This window comes from Topomyia yanbarensis, chromosome 2 (assembly GCF_030247195.1).
Source record: "Topomyia yanbarensis strain Yona2022 chromosome 2, ASM3024719v1, whole genome shotgun sequence".
NCBI lineage: Eukaryota > Metazoa > Arthropoda > Insecta > Diptera > Culicidae > Topomyia > Topomyia yanbarensis.
In genome coordinates this window covers 29,004,221-29,028,381 of record NC_080671.1, presented here as the reverse complement: position 1 = coordinate 29,028,381, position 24,161 = coordinate 29,004,221, and the positions used below count along the sequence as shown (strand labels likewise).

The following is a 24,161-nucleotide window of genomic DNA, read 5'->3' as shown; positions in this document are numbered from 1 at the left end:
ATCTTTAATTTGAAAAACTTGTGCCAGTTTTTCATATTTATTGATAGCAGGTGTTCTTACGAGTGCACTCATATCATTCTTAAACCTTAATTATTCTTTTCTGATTTTTAAATTAAAAAAAAAAAAACAAATTAAATTCAACCAACAAACTGACAGTTGTCCGACTAAATGACGTATCTGCAAATATCTCGTTCGCCTCATTGTTAACCGGGACAGCACCCCACACAGCATGATCTGGTACTTTGTCAATCCGCTAACAGCCTGCCATCCCAAGTTTCATCTGCAAACTATGGTAGATCTGATAAGGCAACCTATAGAGTCGTGCAAGTCGCATGGGTTTGGATGTGTTATTGTCCTAAAAGGAAACAAACTAAAAAATGTTTTTTTTTCAATAGTTTCGGGCCAAAAAATTGGAAAAGGACTGAGATATAAACTCACGGTACTAATCTGCATCAGAATATGCCTTAACCCGCACACCCCTAAAGATCCCTATTCAGTATTTTTTTTATTAAAACGTAATATTTATTTTTCAAGAAAACGTCAATTGATATTGGAGAAGGGGCCCTGGTCAGCCGTATGACGCAACTTAGTCGGGATGCTCTGACATGGGCACTGACGTCCATCTTCCGGATTCTGGTGGTCAATTGCTTCGTATCCTTGGCCCGCCATTTTTTTGTCCACTTGGGCACTGAGGGAGCTGAAAAAATCTTGAGGGTTCGGTGAATCAAGGTATGGGAACAATGATATTTTCAACCGGCGTCACGCAAACTCGTTACGTCCTTGTTATCGAACAGCTTTTTCAACGCTTCCTTCTTCTTCTTCTTCTTCATCATTATCTTCACCGGACGGCCGCTACTGGCTCCACGCTCAGGAATGCCAGGATCCGGTAAACTGTACTCACGGGCACGTTTTCGTCTCGAAAGTGGTCTACCGTATTTTTTTCCACGATGATCATGCGTTTCGTAAAACCGTACAATACACTCACGGAGTGCTTGTTGATTCGACGCCATCTTCGATTGAACTGACAGCACCCGAGCGAAAAGAAACATGCAACCCATTTCTAGGGAGTCCAGAGAGCAATTCTCTCGGAGAGAAAAAAAATACGCTCTTTACTTTAATTACAGAAAGGTATTGAAATCATTCTCATTTTTTATTGAAAATCCGTTACTCAAGAAAGAGCGAGATGGTGACGGAAGAAAGATTTGTCTGAGCAAACTCAGAGTTTTCCGATTTCTTCTACGGCATGAGTACTATGGCTCTTAGCAATAAAAATATTTCATATCGTCTGGTTCCTTGCTAATCGAATGTCGTTATAATATAGAAAAAATATTGTGGGTAACGACAAGTTCGATTAATCAGGACCTGATCGCCACCACCACCAGAGTCACAAAACACCGGTGCTGGCCACATTGTCAACACAAGCTGTAGCTTAACTGTCACATTTCGTGCAGCTGCAACGTAGCAGACGATGAATTTCGCGCTAAATCGTATTCAGAGTTGGCAGCACAAAAAGTTTTGTAGGAGTTATTTGCACAAAATACGTTAAATTTTCTAATAAAAATATTGAATAAAATCTTCATCGACTCCTACACTGAAAAAAAAAATCGATTTTAAAAATTTAAAGTCGATTTATAAAAAAAACCCCATCTTTGATTTGGATGAAATTTTGTTCCAAGATAGGTAATTATGTTTTCTACCTTCCGTCAGTAATTCAACTTGGACACTTTCAAGGAAAAAAAGTTATATGAATAAAAAAAATTCCTTGTCCAAACTGAGTTTATTTTTTCAGTGCATTTTTATCGAAAACTAAACCAATGAAAGTCATAATGATCTCAGAATCCAATTTCTGAACTGCTAGTTGCCTGATACATGCAAAAAGTATCAGTAACGAATTTATTATATATTCATAACAAACTTGAATGAGGGCAAAGATAATCCATTTAACATAATCGATACATGCGAGATTCAACTAAATACCACTTGTCCGTGCACGAAGAAGTATCTTGTCTATGTACCCGCCTGGGAAGTAGAGATTGATGGTGTAGGGGTCTTAATTGCGAAGTATGGGGTTCGCTCCTTCAAGAATCCTTTGCTTCGGTCAGTGAAAATTCTGGTTCGCCATCCTATAAATTTCCGAAAGAGGAAAATCAGTTTTCTCTGCTAAGCTTTCTTGTAAAGGCCTGAGAGTGTCCTTTGAAGGGTGCTGTTATAAAACCGAACTAAGTGGTTCCTGGTCTCGGTAATCTTAGAAACTCAGCAGGAATTTCTACATGGTACAGCAAAAACCCCAATTGTCTCAATGCATTTGCTCTACGATTAAAGGCCAGACGAAACGAGTACCCGACGTGAACCACCATGAATAGCCTCCTACTTTGTTGTGGGCAGAATCTCTGCTTTGAATTATTAACGAAAGGGACTTTTGAACGTCGGTTCGCTCGATTTTTACCCAATATACGCGACGTTACAAATGCAAATGAAAAACTTGATGAAAGCTGAAAAACGCGATTATTGGCACCGGTCCGTCAACGAATTAACGGACAGATCATCAGAGAAACAATGTTTCGTTGTGTATTCGATTCATCCTCTGATTGGAAAACACAGAACTTTCGTCATATCATGACAGCTATACATCGCTTTTATGCTAAGTATTATGACACTAGTGTTGAGTGCAATCATAAAAGAGGCTGTGCTGCCAACATTCTCCCCACAAAATTGATGGTTTTATATTTACCTATCAACGTCCATGCCCAAATCGTTACAATTACAGGAGGCTCTCCATTTGATGGAGCATGAAAAGCACTCTGTATTTCTTGTTGAAAACCTGTGGAAGTTTTTGAGTACTTTATCTGAAAAATCATAACAGATTACCTTAGTTTGAATTCTTTCGCAGTGCTCCATTCCGGGTAATGAGAAGGTGGACACTTGGTTTAGAATGATAACACAAGTTTACAAATTTTGAGTTAATTGCATGAAGTTAAGAAAAAAGGTGTTTTCTAAGTCAATTTTGGGTCGCTGAGCACGAAAATCATATCCATTTTCTTTTTCAAAGAACCGTTTTCGTGATTTTTTAAAAAAGGTGTTTTTGAGAACTTTTTGCAGTTTTTGGTCAATATCTCAGGCACAAATCTTCCGATTAACACAAACGGCTCTCCATTCGAAAGGTATTGGTGTGCCCAATCCAAAAATGTATAACATGTTAGGATAAAATATCAACAGTTTAGGGTTAAGAGCAACCAAAGTCAAAAAAAGTAGTGTTTGGTAAAGTTACTAATTTTTAGTTGATTTTTCATAAAAAAATAAATCAGCAAAAAAATCTTTTAAAATCTTATGTTACAGGCAAACTTCTCACGTGAATGTTAAGCCTAAGATCACGAAAATCCGACAAAAACTGGTGATGTTATTAGACACCGAGTGAAAATTGCTCTGTTTTTCACATATCTCTTTTGGTCTTAAATAAGATTACACTAGTGTACAAGAAAAATGAAGTTACGAGAAAAAGTGTTTTCTAGATAAATTTTCGGTCGCTGAATTCTCTTTCAAAGAAGTTCGAGTTAAAACAAAATTTTTCCTATTTCTTTCACTTTTTTGTTTTTGCTCTATTTTTTATTACAGAAAAATAATTTTTCATATTTTCAGAATCTAATGTGACAGATTTTAACAATTTTAAGGTAATCGCGATAGAAAGGTGTTCCCTCAGTTAATTTTGGATCGCACTTTCAAGATTTCTTTGTTTTTGGGCACTATTTTAGTTATTTGTCAATATCTTGTTCAAATAGGATCCGATTGAAACAGTTCGAAAGGTATTGATGTGTCCTTTTCGAAAATGTATAATATGCGTAGATCAAATCTCGACAAACATATGATTACGGCATAAAAGCCAACTGTCAAAATTCTCTTTGAAAGGAAATTTCAGACAAACTGTTATCCGCCAATCACAGATGTTTATAGTAAACAAAAGAATAAGGGTTTTCTCTTGCATTAACTGCTATGAACTGCGTTTAGCCAGTAACGGTTTGTCCGGAATTTCCTTTCAAAGAGAATTTTGACAGTTGGCTTTTATGCCGTAATCATATGTTTGTCGAGAAATGTACATTTATTATGATTACAATTGACCAAAGTAAAAAAAGTCTAATGTTCGACCTTTTTTAAAAAAATGCTTATTTCTAGTAATTTTTTATAATAAATCAAGGACAGAAGAATCTTGTAGAATCTAATGAGATGAATAATCTTTTTGCATAAATTTTAATCCAATGGTCACAAAAGTTGGATGAAAAATGTAGATGGTATGAAGCACTGAGTGAAATAATCTTCTATACTTGGCTGAAATAATCTTCTATACTTGATAGTTATTGTTTGTGTTTGGTACTGTCTTCTCGAGCTTGCATCCATCCATCCTGCGGCATTTGAATGGTTTTGGATATTTCATTGTACAACTAAGTGCTCTTTTTAAAATGTGAAAATATTGTTGGAAAAGTTTTGTTTGTCTGTGGTGAGTACATATTTTACGAATTAAAGAAATTTTCGCCTTCTGCTTCAACAGGCTTCACAGCAGATTCTCAGTTCACAGAACATTATGGGACTAGTGCTACGATCCCACTGAGACTCCTTCTTAATAGGGACTCGAATATTTGACGACTGGCTTATGAGACCAGTGCTACACCCTCTAAACCGCCGCACCAGGGCAGGGTCCGCTAATATCATAAAATTTCTATTTCGCTCGATGTGCCATAGCATCTACATTTTCCATCCGATGTTAGTGATATTAGGCTTAAAATTAACGTTAACATATTATTTATCGTCTTAGATTCTAAAAGGCCCGAAAAAAAATGTTTTTGGTAAAAAAATCATTTAAAAATGAGTAACTTTTAAAAATGGTCAACAATGCACTTTTTTAAAACTTTGGTTGCTTGCAGCACTAAAATTTTTACATATGATCGACACATATTATATGTTTTTGGAAAGGGAATCTTAGCACCTTTCAACCTGCATATTCACTAAATTATTTGAATGATTTTGACACGAAATATTGACTAAAAACTACAAAAAGTGCTCAAAAACAAGTTTTTTAAGAAAATCACAAAATTGGTTCTTTGAACAAAAAAATGAATATTGTTTTCGTGTTCAGCGACCCAAAATTAGTCTAAAAATACTTTTTCTTGAACCTTAATTTTTCTTGTAAACTAGTGTAATGAGAACGTGGACATTTAGGCATTAGAAGGTGATATTTATGAATGATCGCGTAGCTTCAACGAGTTTTTAAATATTTCTTCTCAGAGGACACTCGAAATTTGGCAAATTTCGTGGAGCGATGGAAGTTTAGGAATCCCAAAGGTATAAAAAACTACAAGGGGCAGGACTATACTACTTAATGTAAAATATTTATTTTCTTAGTACTTCGTGTGTGGGAAAAAAACACCCGGACCGGTGAAGAAAAATCAAATTTTAGACAATATAATCACATCTCATGTATATAACAAGCTTTCTAGTTGCTCTCAAACAGATCCTAAAAGTTCAAACACTTATGGTTAACCCCAGGATTGTAAAATGGTTAATATTACGTCATGAAAATTCAATTCTTCCGTGACAATTGTTTTTGCCTGCAAAATACCCTGTATGTATGCAAAGCTCATGATTTGTTGGGATATTAGCATTGATCTGAAAACGCTGCGCATTGCATACATACAGGACATTTTGCAGGTCACTCGCTATAAACATGTCTCATTTTTGGACATGGTTAGACATCAAGAATCATGTTTGAAAAAATGTGTTTATGACGAAGTATTTTTACCAGATATGTACAAAACATGTCTAACAAGAAACATAAGGTGATTGTAATATCTCATTCACTTATTAGTTAGAAAATAATGACTTTGCTTAACGTGTTCATTTTACCGCCAGTTCCCCTACCTATCAACACATTCGCCCCAAACATTGAACCCAAGCGTACAATGCAAAATGAGTCAACGCTGATGATGATGGGTAGAGCGAAAGAGACAACTAGTACCACCACGATACTATTAGCGCATTTCACCATAATTCCACGCGGCCTTTTCCGATTGAAAGGAACGGCCGCGCTTAGCCCATCTGTCATAATATCGTGATTTTGAATGGCGAAGGGCTGAATGATTTTGTTCCAAAAAACAACCCTGCGTTATGCAACACTTTGTGCAGGTTGATTATACCAGTTGCAAGTGGGGCCAAATTCACCAAGTTCCGTAAAATTCCTTTTAAATTACAGAATTGATAAAATTGCTTAGGTGAGCTAAACTAATTAATCAAATCCTGTTTTAAAAACTGTCCTTGCGTTTAAACCAAAATGGGAAGCTTATTACTACCACTACATTACTTAATTTCAAGCGCTAATAGCAACTACATGTGCTAGTTAAACCAAAAATTTACTGGCAACATTACAGCGGTATTTAGGAAGCAGTTGGAGCGGTCGCCTGTTGGACGACACAGGGTAGCGTCCCTCTACAGCCAGTGTAACGGACTTCTAGCTCAGCTACACCGGCTGTAAAAAACACAGCGCAGTGGTCTGCTTCGCCAGCCGTTCAACAGGGAACTGAGCGCAGCGTTGCCATTATTTATTTTGGAAAATCCGCAAATTTGCTATCACTGAATGACGTAAAAATCCGCAAAAATCCGCAAGCAATAAAAGCCATATTTTTCCACCATTAAGGGCTTTTCAAGCTTTTTTACAATCTATTATCGTTATGTATGGATAACTTTTATTTTTCAATTTTCAAATGTTTGACTGAAAACTTTTTCCACACTCGCCGCTGAATTTGGGAGAAAATCCACTTTCTCAATGAACTAAAGGAGCTGCGGAAATTCGACCAGACGCATATTTAGTTCTGCGCACCAGCAATTTTCAAAAAGGAACATTTAAAAAAATCATGAATTGGAAATATAAAAATTGAAAATTAAATGATCGAAAAATCACAATTAAAACCGAAATAATTCCAAAAATAAAAAAAACAATGAAGATTAAAAAATAAAAGCATCGAAAAATTAAAAAACCCTGAACTGAAAAATGACCAAAAATCACAAAAATTTAAGGATGCGTCAATCAAATTCAAAGGGGCGGGCATAGCGTAGATAATAAATCGTTTGCCTCGTTCCCAGCCTAGTTCGCAGCTCACTTGGATTCAATTATCAATCTCGCACATAGAGTTAGAGAGTTTTCTAAAGAGATTTTTCTATCCTGAGAAAGGAGGCAAATGACCCCAAGGCTAAAACGTCTATAATCGAAATAAAAACAATCTAACTCAGGAACTCACGAACTTAAAAATCAAAATGCTTCAAAATTTCAAGTTATTTGATTTAAAATTTTAGAAATTAAATTTTTTTAAAATCTAAAAACTATGAAATTAAAAATAAGTTATTTAAAACTTCTAAAAGAAAATCTTTTCAAAATTCAAAAGTTTAAAAGTTTAAAGGAATTAAAAATTGAAAATTGAAAGATATAAAAATTAAAAAAAATATATTAAAATCTGAGGATTCAAAAATTTAAAAAGTTAAAAATTTGGAATCCAGAAATTTAAAAAATTGAAGATTTAAAAATCTAATAAACAATTAAGATATTAATTTTTTTTGTAGGTTCAATTGGAAATTTAAAAATTTACAGGCCTAAACATTTAATTTGAAATTTTTGATTTTAAAAATTGAAATGCATAAAAATTTAAAAATATAATTGTTAAAAAAATTACATTCAATGGTAAATATATTTAAGAATTCAAGAAGCTAAGCATTTAAAAATGTTAATTGAAAATTTTGTGATATAAAAATTATATCAAAATTTGGGAATTAAAAAGTTTAAAAACATAAGGTTTAAAGGATTAAACATTAAAAACTTTAAAATTCAAATATTTTAAAGTTCCATTTCTTCTCAAAATTTAAAAATCGGAAATATAAAAATTTGAGAATCCAAGAATTTTGAAATTTAATAAATTGAAAGTCAATAAGAAAAATATTCATAAATTCAAAACAAAAAAATTAAATATTCATAAATATGATTTTAAAGCATTATACTTTCAAAATTATAGACTTTGAAATCTGTAAAGTTTTAAAACTTTAGTGTTTTTGAATTTTAATGCTTAAAAATTTAAAGTAATACTTAGCGAATAGTTGAAACAACGAGTACAGCGGAAACGAAGAAACAATCTCAGTTTATAGTATTTTTTGTCGAACTTCAAGACTTGAATTGTCGTCGATTAAAAAAAAGTTACATCGCACACTAACTTAAACCTATTTTTAATTTGAACGATTCTTTACTAATATTAAAATCAAACAAATGACAGACACTGTTGAAGAGTTTACAGCAAACATCCAAAGGATTGTACTGCGTGCAATGTGTGGAGCGTAGGAAAAAATCAATTCTTCGGAAAGATCTTCCAGGAACGTTGAGGTCAAGTTTTGCTAGAAGCGCAGGAGAGTCTACGTTGTCTGTCAGAAGGTCGAAAATGAAATGTCGTTTTTGAAAGATCCTTCTGTTTCGTAACGTAGGGAGATTGATGAGGGTACAGCGATCTTCATATGGAGGAAGCTGGAAACGATTTTGCCAGGGTAACCGACGAAGTGCAAACCTGTTCTTCTGTACCCGTTTGATACGATTAATATGTATGGTGTGATAAGGAGCCCAAACAGTAACGCCATATTCTGGAATACTGCGTACCAGTGTAATGCATAGTGTTGCGTTTGATGAGTCCAACTCGTGAAAAAGTGATTGTGCTGCATTTTTGAATATTCACACTCATTTCGTTTCTGTCACTCCAGTCAATGATCCTATCGACGTCCATTTGCAATGCACAACAGTCTACCATAGTTGTTATGACACGGTAAATTTTCAGATCATCAGCATACATGACTTTAGAAGACGATAATTCACTGCAGAGGTCGTTCACAAAGAGTACAAATAGAAGAGGTCCGAGATGACTCCCTTGAGGAACGCCCGATGAAATGTGGAAAGGATCCAAGAGTATAGATCCAAGTTGCACCGAGGTTCGTAAGGTACGAGAAGATCCAATTAGTCAGCCAGTCCGGCAGTCTAGTCCGCCTTAGCTTTTCCACAGCAAGCTGATGAGAAACACGGTCGAAAATAATCAACGCTTAATGTATTTTTATTGAGTTCTCAATGGTTGCTGAAACTATTTCGCTGAGGTTCAGCAACCAAAATTTACTTTGCCGTTTCGAAGTCAATTGTTTACTCGTTCTGAAATTTCCTAGCTGAGTTAAGTGAGTAGGGGAATATGGAAGACTTGACCAAGCGCAGAATTCAATTATTGGCTATGACGAAGTCTATTAGGTTCCAAAAATTTTTCAAAAAATTTTCTATGCTTTGTAATTTTTAAAAGGTAATTTTAAAAGTTTGGAATAAAAAATCCTTTTCTTATAGAAAATATTCCGTAATTAATAAATTTAAGTTAAATTATATATTTTTTTTTTCAAATTTTGTATAGATATATCCACTTGACTAATAATTACATTCAAAGTACTTATATCACATCTTATTCCTTATAGTGAAACGATTTTACATTAATCGGAACATTGGAATTATTATTACTAAAATTTTCAAGACATCGAACGTAAGAACCAATGTTGGGGAGACTTGACCAAGTGACAATAATCTGAAGAAGGATACCAAATTTCTGATATTTACTACGCTGTGGTATTTACTGTTAATATTAATCACGTCACACAAAAATCCCTCCTAAAATACCAGTCTATATAATTTAGTATTAGTAGTCCAAGTTAGCAGTAATATGGATAATTTCGTAACGTGTGAACATACAATGTAAGCAGTACAGATAATCCTTAAAATGAAATACATTTAAAAATCGAAATTTATGAAACGCAACCCTTTTATATTTTTTACTGTTACCTGAGGATCTGGACAATATGGAAAAAAGGATTACAGTATGTTTTATGTCTATATTTTTTGTCCTGGTTTTTCAATTTTTGCTTGGTCAAGTTTCCGCAGGCCTTGGTAAAGTCTCCCTGCAGTTGACCAGAGAAAACGTTCACCGAAAAACTTTTATATCTTTTGCAAAAATAATTTAAAAATTCTGTAAAAAAATCATGAGCACGCACATTACCTTTCTACATTATATCTCAATGAGTTTTGAAGCATTGAAAAGTTTTTAGAGAGTTATGCAGCTTTAGCTGAAAACCTGGTCAAGTCTCCCCATGTTCTCCTATATGTCAAAGTCGGTTACATCCCTGTACGCCAATGATTGCATAATTTAATTTATTAAAAAAAATATAATGTTCTTATTGTGATTAAACATACAATTTAAAATTGAAAAATTAAGGCCAACCATTCATGAAAAATCCGCAAAAAATCCGCAAATGCAGAAAATCCGCAGAAAAATCCGCCACTCTATTTCAAATTGCGGAAAATCCGCAAGATTGCGGAAAAATCCGCAACTATGGCAACGCTGACTGAGCGTGTCTGGCCAAGTCCGTTCTTTAAATAGTCGATGATGACGTCATTCATAGAAGCGTTGCGCGCTAGGTACACCAATCCGTCGTACAGGGCTTGGGAAGCGCTATCTTCTGTGTGTTAATGCGCGATATTTTGACAAGGTTGTATATTATTTAATTTTTTAATGCTATGATATAAAAAATCTTTGGGTTTATCTATTGGAATCTATTCTTAGAAGTATTTCGGGGCGATTTGTGCAAAAAATTTGAAAATTTATCGTGAGATGGCTGAATTATATGCGTTTAAAATTGGACCACTTTTCGTTACATACCATTTTTGTAGAATTTGCAGAGTGCACCCCCATATAGAAAACAAAGACGTAGTCCTACGTCAAAATCCTTGGTCCAAGAGAATGGATGAGGGTCACGACTTTATTCGGGTGATATTTCGGGTCATGTATAATCATTATACGTAGAAGGCCCATCTCCGGCGTATTGAGATCGTGGAGAGCGGTCTCTGCACTTGTGGTGGAAAAGGAAAAGTTTTTTTTTCAAATAAATTTTTTTTCTTAAAAGTGCCCAACTTACCTATTTTAGAACAAAATTTCATCCAAATCAAAGCTGGTTTTTTTTGAAAATTGACTTCAAATTTTTAAAATCGATTTTTCAGTGTATGAGTCGATAAAGAATTTTTTCAATCTTTTTATTCAAAAATTTGACTAATTTTGTGAAATTCACTTCGACAACATTTTTTGTAGGATTTGTCATTTTTAGACTATAGCCATTTAAAAAAAATGGTAAAAAAAGTTTGACCCTTTTCAAAAGTCAGTCTAGATCATTTTTGGAAAAACAAAGTATGCAAAGTGGCTTTTTGTGACAAAGTTCTCATGTACAGAAAGTTTCGATAAAATCTGAGAGGGGTGCTGCCAACATTTGTTCGAGTTGGTGCGAAATTTGTCAGGTAGTGTTTGGCAGTAGTCCGTCCGCTTTATATATCATTGTTATTGAATTTGCAAAGTTCACCTCCCTATCGCAAACACAAACGTATTGTTGTGGAAAGGCTGGCTTCTTAGTGTTTTTGTGAAAGCCATTTGAAGCAGTTCCGTGTCTCCTCACAGCCCAGAGTATAAGGCAAATTAAATTGTTAATCAATCAGATTAGCGAATACCGCTAATGCCCATGCTGTTAGATAATTTCTCCGACTCTAAAGTGAAAGTAAATCCTCAATCGATCCTTCAAATCCAACACAAAGAAAGACCGCACAATGATTGACAACCTTTCCGGGTATCATCAAATCGCAACCGATCTCAGCAAGCACACCTGCCACACCTGTTTAACTAAGATGCTATGAAAATAGAATGCATATCCGTCGACTATTGTTAAAAAAGCGCACTGGAAATAAATCCGTAGATTTCCGTCGAATATATCGGATTTCCGCAAATTTCATCTACGGATCCGTAGATCCGTAGGAAACCTTCTAATCCATAGATTTACGTAGATTTGCGTAGATCTGACATCGTTACATGGAGGTATAATTTAACATACCAATCATCAGCTGTAGCATAGACTCTCGCAAAATTCAATTTTTCTTCCGTTAATCTACCTACAGTGCTTTTCGAAATAATAGCAGCGCAAGCGTTTTTCAAGAATAGTGTTATATAGATATGCACATGTTTTACATGTTTGAATCGTGTACAGTGGTAAAAATTCAGTACCTGGTGGACGTCTAACCTACTGACGCTACCTTTCGAGCCAAATAATACCACTTTACTATCATCAGCCCACTAAATGTTACGCCATTTTGCGACGTAAAATTCGGCCAAGTGCAGACGATTGTGAATGTGTTTTGTTGTGAGTTTATCGAACTTATTGCGTGCAAATTTGTCTTAATCAATCATTTTCTACTCAATGACGTTGCAATAGAAAGTTCCAGGTCTTTTTAGAATTCTCTCGAAGATATTAACGGATATTATTTTGCCCTCTGACCCATCTAACGATAAGTTTGAGCAGATGTTGCTCGCATTCTACCGCTAGTATCACTTTTGTCCAGTGGAATGCATTGTGTATCTTTTTAGCAGAACATTGTAAAAGTTCCTGATCTTCACGGTATGTTTAGCCACTAGTAACCGTTTGATGAGATTTCGTTCCTCGACTGTACAGTACTTCGAACAACCCATTATCGTGAAATACTACAACATATAAACTTACAATTTCGGGTTAACTGTAAGCGTAGGAATGCCATACCGAACAGAGTAGATAAATTAAACTGAAAATCTTGAAAACTTTGGCGATTGAAAAATCTTTTGTGGTAGCGCTGCTATTTTTACGAAAAGCTTCATATCGACTTTCTTCAGAAATTACAGCTATGTTTTCTAAACAATAAACCAATGATACCAAAAAGTGGCGCGTTTTACTATTTTTTTCTATACGTCACTTACAAAGACTTACAATGTTATTGGAGAGTAGAATGTATGGGAGTATTCTACATTAAACTCGAAAAAATATTAGCGCTGCTATTTTTTCGAACAGCGCTGTATATTCATTAGACCAAAGAAAGTGTTGTGTGCAAAAGAATTTAAAGGCGTGGTAGGCGATATTTTGGCCGTGTTACCTGCTACTGAAGCATAAGATGACACACCATTGTAGGATAGTGTGACGGAGATAGAAGATCCTTGTATGGATAGAGAAGCTGTTAATCTGCTTTGAAGCGGATTAACACGTTTAAACTTATTTTCTTGAAGTGCATCTGAAGAAGTAGTTAAATTTTTATTTGTTGTTTTTGTTGCTTGATCGAGAATTTATAATTTTTTCTCAAGGAGACATGCCCAGAAATTAGATTTATGGTTTTCGCTACAATTAGCGCATTTGAAACTTTTTGTGTTATTATTCACCTCACAAGCGTCCTTTGTGTGATTTATCACCACAGATCATACATTTGGAGTCAAAATGACAATTTTTTGTGCCGTGCATTATGGAATGGCATTATTGGCATTATGCACAATGCGAGAAAATTTACAAATTTCTCCACCTTCACATTCGGATAAAACATCGAATGAGTTTCTGCAATCAATTGAATTTTCGGGTGGAGAAGTTACCCTTTTCCGTTTAGTTTTAATATTTGGACACGGCCTTCTGTTTTAGTTTAGTTTAGACTGATTGAGTAGAAAAAGTAGGTAGTCTTGAAAAAGGCTGATTGTCGAAAAAAGAAAGACTGTTGCTGTTGAAAAACTTTAGGTAAACCAGGAGCTATCAAGATTTGTGACCAGTTCGAACGAAGGTTCAAGTCGGTATTAAATTATTTTCTTCAATTAATGAATTTTGACGCCCATCAAAAAAATTAAACTCAATGCTACGTCACACAACTACTAACCCTATCCTTCCCCTCGTTACACTTCGTCACAAATTTGGTTACCCCCCTCCTTCCGAAATTCTGCGTCATTTGTGCATGGCAATGTTCGTTGGGCTTATCCTCCACAGCGAGAGTGGCTGGTGCTTTTGTATTTTTTGCGATTAGCCCGGAAGTAAATTCTACACCGACAAAACTGGCAATTAACGCGAAAAATTTAGAGCTTATTATGAACAGCACTGAATAGCGGTACGCACTACACTTTGCGAATGTGTTGATAATTTTCCAAACAACCAGTTGTAAATTGAGACCCTGACGTGTTACAGAAGGAATAAAAGAGTGTATACTTTTCTCTTTTTAGCTCACTAGGTAATATAGGTAATGATTAAAGTGTTCTAAAATATTCTAAATGAGACACGTCGAATCTGTTTGAAAATAGTTCGATTCATGAAACTCGATTCGGCACGTACAATGCCACTTCTGAGTTTGGTATCAATGCACTGAAGAAAGGGGCCTAAGAGCTAGTGGTTTTGTGAAAGTTATATAAAGCAATTCCGTACCTCCTCACCGCCTAGAGTTTTAGGCAAATTAAATTGTTTCCATAATCAATCAGATTAGCGAATACCGCTAATGCCCATGCGGTTAGATAATTTCTCCGACTCTAAAGTGAAAGTCAATCCTCAATCGATCCTTCAAAGAAGACCGCACAATGATTGACAACCTTTCCGGGAATCATCAAATCGCAACCGATCTCAGCAAGCACACCTGTCTCGAAAGTGCCAGAAGCTGATTGATCATTTGCAAATCTTTTATTTCAACCGCCGCCATCCTGTCAGTGTGCTGTCAGTATTAGCAACACCAGTCAAAGTCCTATTAAACCGCCCCCACCGAGTCCTCAATCACACGACCTTTCGCCAATATGAATGCAGATAATTTCCATCAAAACCCTCACCATCTCCGACAGAAACATTTACCCGATTAACGACTACTGATTGTATGGAACCATGGTTGGCCCCTCACTTGGTAGCACACTCCCAACAACATAACTATCAATGGAAGCTCTTGTTCGACAACGACTGACGACGCCATCCGACGATGGGAATGAATAAAGAGAGAAAGAGTGATTAAAATCTTCAATCTTCAATGGCCCTTTCTTGTGGTCTCGGTATTGTTCCCGATCCCATCGCACAAAACACATGTTCCCCACAAAGAGGCGTCAGTACATCACACAATTTGAAAGAAAACGCAGCTGCCATCCAGCCAGCAGCGGATTATTACTCATGGGACAAGGGGGAATCGGGAATCTTCAATCTATCTTCGTCACGCGAGAGTTGGGTTCGGTAGCAAGCTAATATTCGCTGATTGGACCAGGAGGGGTTCGGTTCGGTTCGGTTCGAAGAAACGAGTCATTCGTTGTCTCTCAAAACGACGCTAGACGGGTGATTGACAGAGCCAAAAACATAGTTTCGATTCATACTGACTTTTCGACCTCCCGTTGTAGTTGTTTGGGGATTTAGTTTCGTGTAAAATGATTTTGTTAACCTAGTTTGGAAATATGGAAGAAACATTTCAACCTGCTGTCAAAGTGTGAGAGAACCGTTGCAGCCCCCCTGTAGTTTATATTGCCATTATCCAGAACATCTCCTATTAAGTATAATTAGTCATTTTTACGATATTGGAAACGTTGTCATGTTTCCGTCAATCGTCATTCGCTGAAGTAGAGTGAAAGAGAGATAGAGATTCAGCACTTCAACGACGCATCGTAACACATTTCCTCTTAATTGATTTCAATTAACAAATTGGATTCTGTCCAGCAGCCTCTGAGTCCAAGCACAAAGGCAACAATGTAGCAGTTTGAATAAAGTGAATAAGTGAAACGAAAATCGATAATTCGAAGCACTAGTGTTAGTGTCCCGTTCCGCGAATGCCAATATGTCACTGGTGAAATCCCAACTCCCCGATGGATTCGCAACTATTCGAACTCGTGGCCTATCCCGAAGTAAAAGCCGCGCCGAACCTGTGTCGAACCGTCGCCGGTCCAGCATCATCAAATCAGCTGGATCGGGACCTCTGTTCGAAAACAACAACGATCTTTACTACAAAAGTGCCTCGACGAGTCTAATCTCCGTACCACCGCCGGTGCCTCCCCGAACCTCGTCGGAGTTAACGGTAAATAGCTCCACCAAAGATGACCTTTTACCGGGTAACGGACCCTACCGAGATGACGACGACATCTACTACACCTCATCGTTGACCTACGAAACGTTCAAACCCCTAAAAAGCCCCATCCTAGCGCTTAAAACCGATTCGTCCAACTACATCAACCTTGCCCAATCCACGGACTACATCGACAGCCTGAATTATGACTTCTCGTTGCCACCGCTGAAAAGCCCGCAGTACATCAACGAATTGAACCTGATGCGAACTCGAGTCATCGAAACGGCCGTCCCAACGATCTACGCCCGCTCGGAAAGTCCGACCTATGGAAAAGTTCGTGCCAGTTATCGATCCACAACTCCCGAATCGTTGGACAATGGTTCGTCAAACTCATCTACCTACTCCCATCCGGTTCATCCAAGCGGAAAGTCTAACGGCTTCGGTTACGTTATCCAGGACACAGAAATGATCACAACCAAGCCACCACTTAGTAATAAGTCGCTTACCCTTCAGTACCGAAAGTCCTACAATCACTCGAACTCCCGCACGGAAATCATCTACGAAGAACCAAAGAAGCTGTTGAAAAACGGTAGCCACTCGAGCGATACGGATTCTGGTTACGATGGCAACTACCTGAAGATACACAAGAACGCAAGCTCGGAACTGTTGAACCTGGAGGTTAGCACGAGTCAGCTGTCGAATCGACCGAACGGATACATTCGAAGGTATGCTACGTTGGGTCATCCATCGCGGCTTGCCATGGGTATTGGTAATGGGAACTGTAACGGAGTGGCGAACTATCAGCGGCTAGTGGATGGGGATAGTAAATCGACGAGTTCGCTGAATGAAAAGGATTTAGCGAAGATCGTGCTGCTGGATTGCAAAATCGGCTGTCAGACGACGCTGCGCAGTAAACCGGTTATCCCGTGGTATGATTTAGCTATCAGGAAGGATCACCGTCAGAGCTGTCCGGTGGATGAGGTGAGTGGATCTTCTCTTACTTTACGTATTTTCAGGTACTTTGCTGAATGCAGAATCTGACAAATCTCACAAATTTCAATAATAACAACTGCTTCGGGAACTAATTACCCGCATTTCGAGGTTCTCAGCGATTTTTATCAAGAATCAAGAATCAAGAATCAAGAATCAAGAATCAAGAATCAAGAATGAAGAATCAAGAATCGAGAATCGAGAATCGAGAATCGAGAATCGAGAATCGAGAATCGAGAATCGAGAATCGAGAATCGAGAATCGAGAATCGAGAATCGAGAATCGAGAATCGAGAATCGAGAATCGAGAATCGAGAATCGAGAATCGAGAATCGAGAATCGAGAATCGAGAATCGAGAATCGAGAATCGAGAATCGAGAATCGAGAATCGAGAATCGAGAATCGAGAATCGAGAATCGAGAATCGAGAGTCGAGAATCGAGAATTGAGAATCGAGAATCGAGAATCGAGAATCGAGAATCGAGAATCGAGAATCGAGAATCGAGAATCGAGAATCGAGAATCGAGAATCGAGAATCGAGAATCGAGAATCGAGAATCGAGAATCGAGAATCGAGAATCGAGAATCGAGAATCGAGAATCGAGAATCGAGAATCGAGAATCGAGAATCGAGAATCGAGAATCGAGAATCGAGAATCGAGAATCGAGAATCGAGAATCAAGAAACAAGAAACAACAAACAAGAATCGAGAATCGATTCATGATTGGAATTTTTGAATATTTGTATTTTAGAATCCTTGAATATTTGATATTTAGCATTTCTGAATTTTTGTATTTTCGAATATTTGATTTTCCGAATTTTCAAATTTTCGAACTACCGAATTTTCGAATATTAATTTTTTTCAATTTTTGACAATTTGAATATACGAAACCCGAATTTTCAAATTCTCGAATCTTCGAATTTACACATTATCCAATTTTCCAATTCTCAAATCCTTGAATTCTCTTATTTTAGGATTTTCGAATTATCGAATTTTCAAATTTCTGAATTTTCCAATTTTGAAATTTTCAAATTTTCGAATTTTTGTGTTCTCGAATTTTCAGATTTTAGAATTTTCGAACTTTTGAGCTTTTGAACTTTCGAATTTTCAAATTTTCAAATTTTTGAATTTACGAATTTTCGAATTTTCGATTTTTTAAATTTTCGAATTTTTAAATTTTCGAATTTTCGAATTTTCGAATTTTCGGATTTTCGAATTTTCGAATGTGCGAATTTTTGAATTTCCGAATTTTCGAATATTCGAATTTTCGAATTTTCGAATTTTCGAATTTTCGAATTTTCGAATTTTCGAATTTTCGAATTTTCGAGTTTTCGAATTTTCGAATCTTCGAATTTTTCGAATCTTCGAATTTTCGAGTTTTCGAGTTTTCGAATTTTCGAATTTTCGAATTTTCGAATTTTCGAATTTTCGAATTTTCGAATTTTCGAATTTTCGAATTTTCGAATTTTCGAATTTTCGAATTTTCGAATTTTCGAATTTTCCGAATTTTCCGAATTTTCGAATCTTCGAATCTTCGAATCTTCGAATTTTCGAATTCTCGAATTCTCGAATTTTCGAATTTTCGAATTTTCGAATTTTCGAATTTTCGAATTTTCGAATTTTCGAATTTTCGAATTTTCGAATTTTCGAATTTTCGAATTTTCGAATTTTCGAATTTTCGAATTTTCGAATTTTCGAATTTTCGAATTTTCGTATTTTTGAATTTTTGAATTTTCGAATTTTTGAATTTTTGAATTTTTTGAATTTTCGAATTTTCGAATTTTCGAATTTTAGAATTTTCGAATTTTTGAATTTTTTAATTTTCGAATTTTCGAATGTACGAATTTTCGAATTTTCGAATTTTCGAATTTTCGAATTTTCGAATTTTCAAATTCTCGAATTTTCGAATTTTCGAATTTTCGAATTTTTGAATTTTCGAATTTTCGAATTTTCGAATTTTCGAATTTTCGAATTTTCGAATTTTCGAATTTTCGAATTTTCGAATTTTCGAATTTTCGAATTTTCGAATTTTCGAATTTTCGAATTTTCGAATTTTCGAATCTTCGAATCTTCGAATTTTCGAATTTTCGAATTTTCGAATTTTCGAATTTTCGAATTTTCGAATTTTCGAATTTTCGAATTTTCGAATTTTCGAATTTTCGAATTTTCGAATTTTCGAATTTTCGAATTTTCGAATTTTCGAATTTTCGAATTTTCGAATTTTCGAATTTTCGAATTTTCGAATTTTCGAATTTTCGAATTTTCGAATTTTCGAATTTTCGAATTTTCGAATTTTCGAATTTTCGAATTTTCGAATTTTCGAATTCTCGAATTTTCGAATTTTCGAATTTTCGAATTTTCGAATTTTCGAATTTTCGAATTTTCAAATTTTCGAATTTTCGAATTTTCGAATTTTCGAATTTTCGAATTTTCGAATTTTCGAATTTTAGAATTATCGAATTTTCGAATTATCGAATTATCGAATTTTCGAATTTTCGAATTTTCGAATTTTCGAATTTTCGAATTTTCGAATTTTCGAATTTTCGAAATTTCGAATTTTCGAATTTTCGATTTTTCGAAATTTCGAAATTTCGATATTTCGAAATTTCGAAATTTCGAAATTTCGAAATTTCGAATTCTCAAATTTTCGAATTTTTGAATTTTTGAATTTTCGAAATTTCGAAATTTCGAATTTTCGAATTCTCAAATTTTCGAATTTTTGAATTTTTGAATTTTTGAATTTTTGAATTTTAGAATTTTTGAATTTTTGAATTTTTGAATTTTTGAATTATTGAATTATTGAATTTTTGAATTTTTGAATTTTTGAATTTTTGAATTTTTGAATTTTTGAATTTTTGAATTTTTGAATTTTTGAATTTTTGAATTTTTGAATTTTTGAATTTTTGAATTTTTGAATTTTTGAATTTTTGAATTTTTGAATTTTTGAATTTTTGAATTTTTGAATTTTTGAATTTTTAAATTTTTAAATTTTTGAATTTTTGAATTTTTGAATTTTTGAATTTTTGAATTTTTGAATTTTTGAATTTTTGAATTTTTGAATTTTTGAATTTTTGAATTTTTGAATTTTTGAATTTTTGAATTTTTGAATTTTTGAATTTTTGAATTTTTGAATTTTTGAATTTTTGAATTTTTGAATTTTTGAATTTTTGAATTTTTGAATTTTTGAATTTTTGAATTTTTGAATTTTTGAATTTTTGAATTTTTGAATTTTTGAATTTTTGAATTTTTGAATTTTTGAATTTTTGAATTTTTGAATTTTTGAATTTTTGAATTTTTGAATTTTTGAATTTTTGAATTTTTGAATTTTTGAATTTTTGAATTTTTGAATTTTTGAATTTTTGAATTTTTGAATTTTTGAATTTTTGAATTTTTGAATTTTTGAATTTTTGAATTTTTGAATTTTTGAATTTTTGAATTTTTGAATTTTTGAATTTTTGAATTTTTGAATTTTTGAATTTTTGAATTTTTGAATTTTTGAATTTTTGAATTTTTGAATTTTTGAATTTTTGAATTCTTGAATTTTTGAATTTTTGAATTTTTGAATTTTTGAATTTTTGAATTTTTGAATTTTTGAATTTTTGAATTTTTGAATTTTTGAATTTTTGAATTTTTGAATTTTTGAATTTTTGAATTTTTGAATTTTTGAATTTTTGAATTTTTGAATTTTTGAATTTTTGAATTTTTGATTTTTTGAATTTTTGAATTTTTGAATTTTTAAATTTTTGAATTTTTGAATTTTTGAATTTTTGAATTTTTGAATTTTTGAATTTTTAAATTTTTGAATTTTTGAATTCTTGAATTTTTGAATTTTTGAATTTTTGAATTTTTGAATTTTTGAATTTTTGAATTTTTGAATTTTTGAATTTTTGAATTTATGAATTTTTGAATTTTTGAATTTTTGAATTTTTGAATTTTTGAATTTTTGAATTTTTGAATTTTTGAATTCTTGAATTTTTGAATTTTTGAATTTTTGAATTTTTGAATTTTTGAATTTTTGAATTTTTGAATTTTTGAATTTTTGAATTTTTGAATTTTTGAATTTTTGAATTTTTGAATTTTTGAATTTTTGAATTTTTAATTTTTTGAATTTTTGAATTTTTGAATTTTTGAATTTTTGAATTTTTGAATTTTTGAATTTTTGAATTTTTGAATTTTTGAATTTTTGAATTTTTGAATTTTTGAATTTTTGAATTTTTGAATTTTTGAATTTTTGAATTTTTGAATTTTTGAATTTTTGAATTTTTGAATTTTTGAATTTTTGAATTTTTGAATTTTTGAATTTTTGAATTTTTGAATTTTTGAATTTTTGAATTTTTGAATTTTTGAATTTTTGAATTTTTGAATTTTTGAATTTTTGAATTTTTGAATCTTTGAATTTTTGAATTTTTGAATTTTTGAATTTTTGAATTTTCGAATTTTCGAATTTTCGAATTTTCGAATTTTCGAATTTTCGAATTTTCGAATTTTCGAATTTTCGAATTTTCGAATTTTCGAATTTTTGAATTTTTGAATTTTTGAATTTTTGAATTTTCGAATTTTCGAATTTTCGAATTTTCGAATTTTCGAATTTTCGAATTTTCGAATTTTCGAATTTTCGAATTTTCGAATTTTCGAATTTTCGAATTTTCGAATTTTCGAATTTTCGAATTTTCGAATTTTCGAATTTTCGAATTTTCGAATTTTCGAATTTTCGAATTTTCGAATTTTCGAATTTTCGAATTTTCGAATTTTCGAATTTTCGAATTTTCGAATTTTCGAATTTTCGAATTTTCGAATTTTCGAATTTTTGAATTTTTGAATTTTCGAATTTTCGAATTTTCGAATTTTCGAATTTTCGAATTTTCGAATTTTCGAATTTTCGAATTTTCGAATTATCGAATTTTCGAATTTTCGAATTTTCGAATTTTCGAATTTTCGAATTTTCGAATTTTCGAATTTTCGAATTTTCGAATTTTCGAATTTTCGAATTTTCGAATTTTCGAATTTTCGAATTTTCGAATTTTCGAATTTTCGAATTTTCGAATTTTCGAATTTTCGAATTTTCGAATTTTCGAATTTTCGAATTTTCGAACTTTCGAATTTTTGAATTTTCGAATTTTCGAATTTTCGAATTTTCGAATTTTCGAATTTTCGAATTTTCGAAATTTCGAATTTTCGAATTTTCGATTTTCCGAAATTTCGAAATTTCGAAATTTCGAAATTTCGAAATTTCGAAATTTCGAAATTTCGAAATTTCGAAATTTCGAAATTTCGAATTTTCGAATTCTCAAATTTTCGAATTTTTGAATTTTTGAATTTTTGAATTTTTGAATTTTTGAATTTTTGAATTTTTGAATTTTTGAATTTTTGAATTATTGAATTTTTAAATTTTTGAATTTTTAAATTTTTGAATTTTTGAATTTTTGAATTTTTGAATTTTTGAATTTTTGAATTTTTGAATTTTTGAATTTTTGAATTTTTGAATTTTTGAATTTTTGAATTTTTGAATTTTTGAATTTTTGAATTTTTGAATTTTTGAATTTTTGAATTTTTGAATTTTTGAATTTTTGAATTTTTGAATTTTTGAATTTTTGAATTTTTGAATTTTTGAATTTTTGAATTTTTGAATTTTTGAATTTTTGAATTTTTAAATTTTTAAATTTTTGAATTTTTGAATTTTTGAATTTTTGAATTTTTGAATTTTTGAATTTTTGAATTTTTGAATTTTTGAATTTTTGAATTTTTGAATTTTTGAATTTTTGAATTTTTGAATTTTTGAATTTTTGAATTTTTGAATTTTTGAATTTTTGAATTTTTGAATTTTTGAATTTTTGAATTTTTGAATTTTTGAATTTTTGAATTTTTGAATTTTTGAATTTTTGAATTTTTGAATTTTTGAATTTTTGAATTTTTGAATTTTTGAATTTTTGAATTTTTGAATTTTTGAATTTTTGAATTTTTGAATTTTTGAATTTTTGAATTTTTGAATTTTTGAATTTTTGAATTTTTGAATTTTTGAATTTTTGAATTTTTGAATTTTTGAATTTTTGAATTTTTGAATTTTTGAATTTTTGAATTTTTGAATTTTTGAATTTTTGAATTTTTGAATTTTTGAATTTTTGAATTTTTGAATTTTTGAATTTTTGAATTTTTGAATTTTTGAATTTTTGAATTTTTGAATTTTTGAATTTTTGAATTTTTGAATTTTTGAATTTTTGAATTTTTGAATTTTTGAATTTTTGAATTTTTGAATTTTTGAATTTTTGAATTTTTGAATTTTTGAATTTTTGAATTTTTGAATTTTTGAATTTTTGAATTTTTGAATTTTTGAATTTTTGAATTTTTGAATTTTTGAATTTTTGAATTTTTGAATTTTTGAATTTTTGAATTTTTGAATTTTTGAATTTTTGAATTTTTGAATTTTTGAATTTTTGAATTTTTGAATTTTTGAATTTTTGAATTTTTGAATTTTTGAATTTTTGAATTTTTGAATTTTTGAATTTTTGAATTTTTGAATTTTTGAATTTTTGAATTTTTGAATTTTTGAATTTTTGAATTTTTGAATTTTTGAATTTTTGAATTTTTGAATTTTTGAATTTTTGAATTTTTGAATTTTTGAATTTTTGAATTTTTGAATTTTTGAATTTTTGAATTTTTGAATTTTTGAATTTTTGAATTTTTGAATTTTTGAATTTTTGAATTTTTGAATTTTTGAATTTTTGAATTTTTGAATTTTTGAATTTTTGAATTTTTGAATTTTTGAATTTTTGAATTTTTGAATTTTTGAATTTTTGAATTTTTGAATTTTTGAATTTTTGAATTTTTGAATTTTTGAATTTTTGAATTTTTGAATTTTTGAATTTTTGAATTTTTGAATTTTTGAATTTTTGAATTTTTGAATTTTTGAATTTTTGAATTTTTGAATTTTTGAATTTTTGAATTTTTGAATTTTTGAATTTTTGAATTTTTGAATTTTTGAATTTTTGAATTTTTGAATTTTTGAATTTTTGAATTTTTGAATTTTTGAATTTTTGAATTTTTGAATTTTTGAATTTTTGAATTTTTGAATTTTTGAATTTTTGAATTTTTGAATTTTTGAATTTTTGAATTTTTGAATTTTTGAATTTTTGAATTTTTGAATTTTTGAATTTTTGAATTTTTGAATTTTTGAATTTTTGAATTTTTGAATTTTTGAATTTTTGAATTTTTGAATTTTTGAATTTTTGAATTTTTGAATTTTTGAATTTTT

At 31.7% G+C, this 24,161-nt stretch overlaps 1 protein-coding gene across 5 annotated transcripts in view; it reads left to right on the top strand.

Moving 5' to 3' along the window:
• Positions 1-24,161, top strand: part of LOC131679483 (protein sickie) — a 190,400-nt gene that overhangs the window by 38,163 nt on the left and 128,076 nt on the right. For 3 of the 5 annotated variants that reach the window (XM_058960216.1, XM_058960214.1, XM_058960213.1), the window contains exon 2: positions 15,586-16,906. In XM_058960216.1, coding sequence (XP_058816199.1) covers positions 15,701-16,906 — 1,206 coding nt within the window. In that variant the 5' untranslated portion in view covers positions 15,586-15,700. Of the gene's footprint in view, positions 1-15,582; positions 16,907-24,161 lie in introns of all 5 variants that reach the window. The other 2 variants (XM_058960217.1, XM_058960215.1) reach the window with 1 other exon arrangement.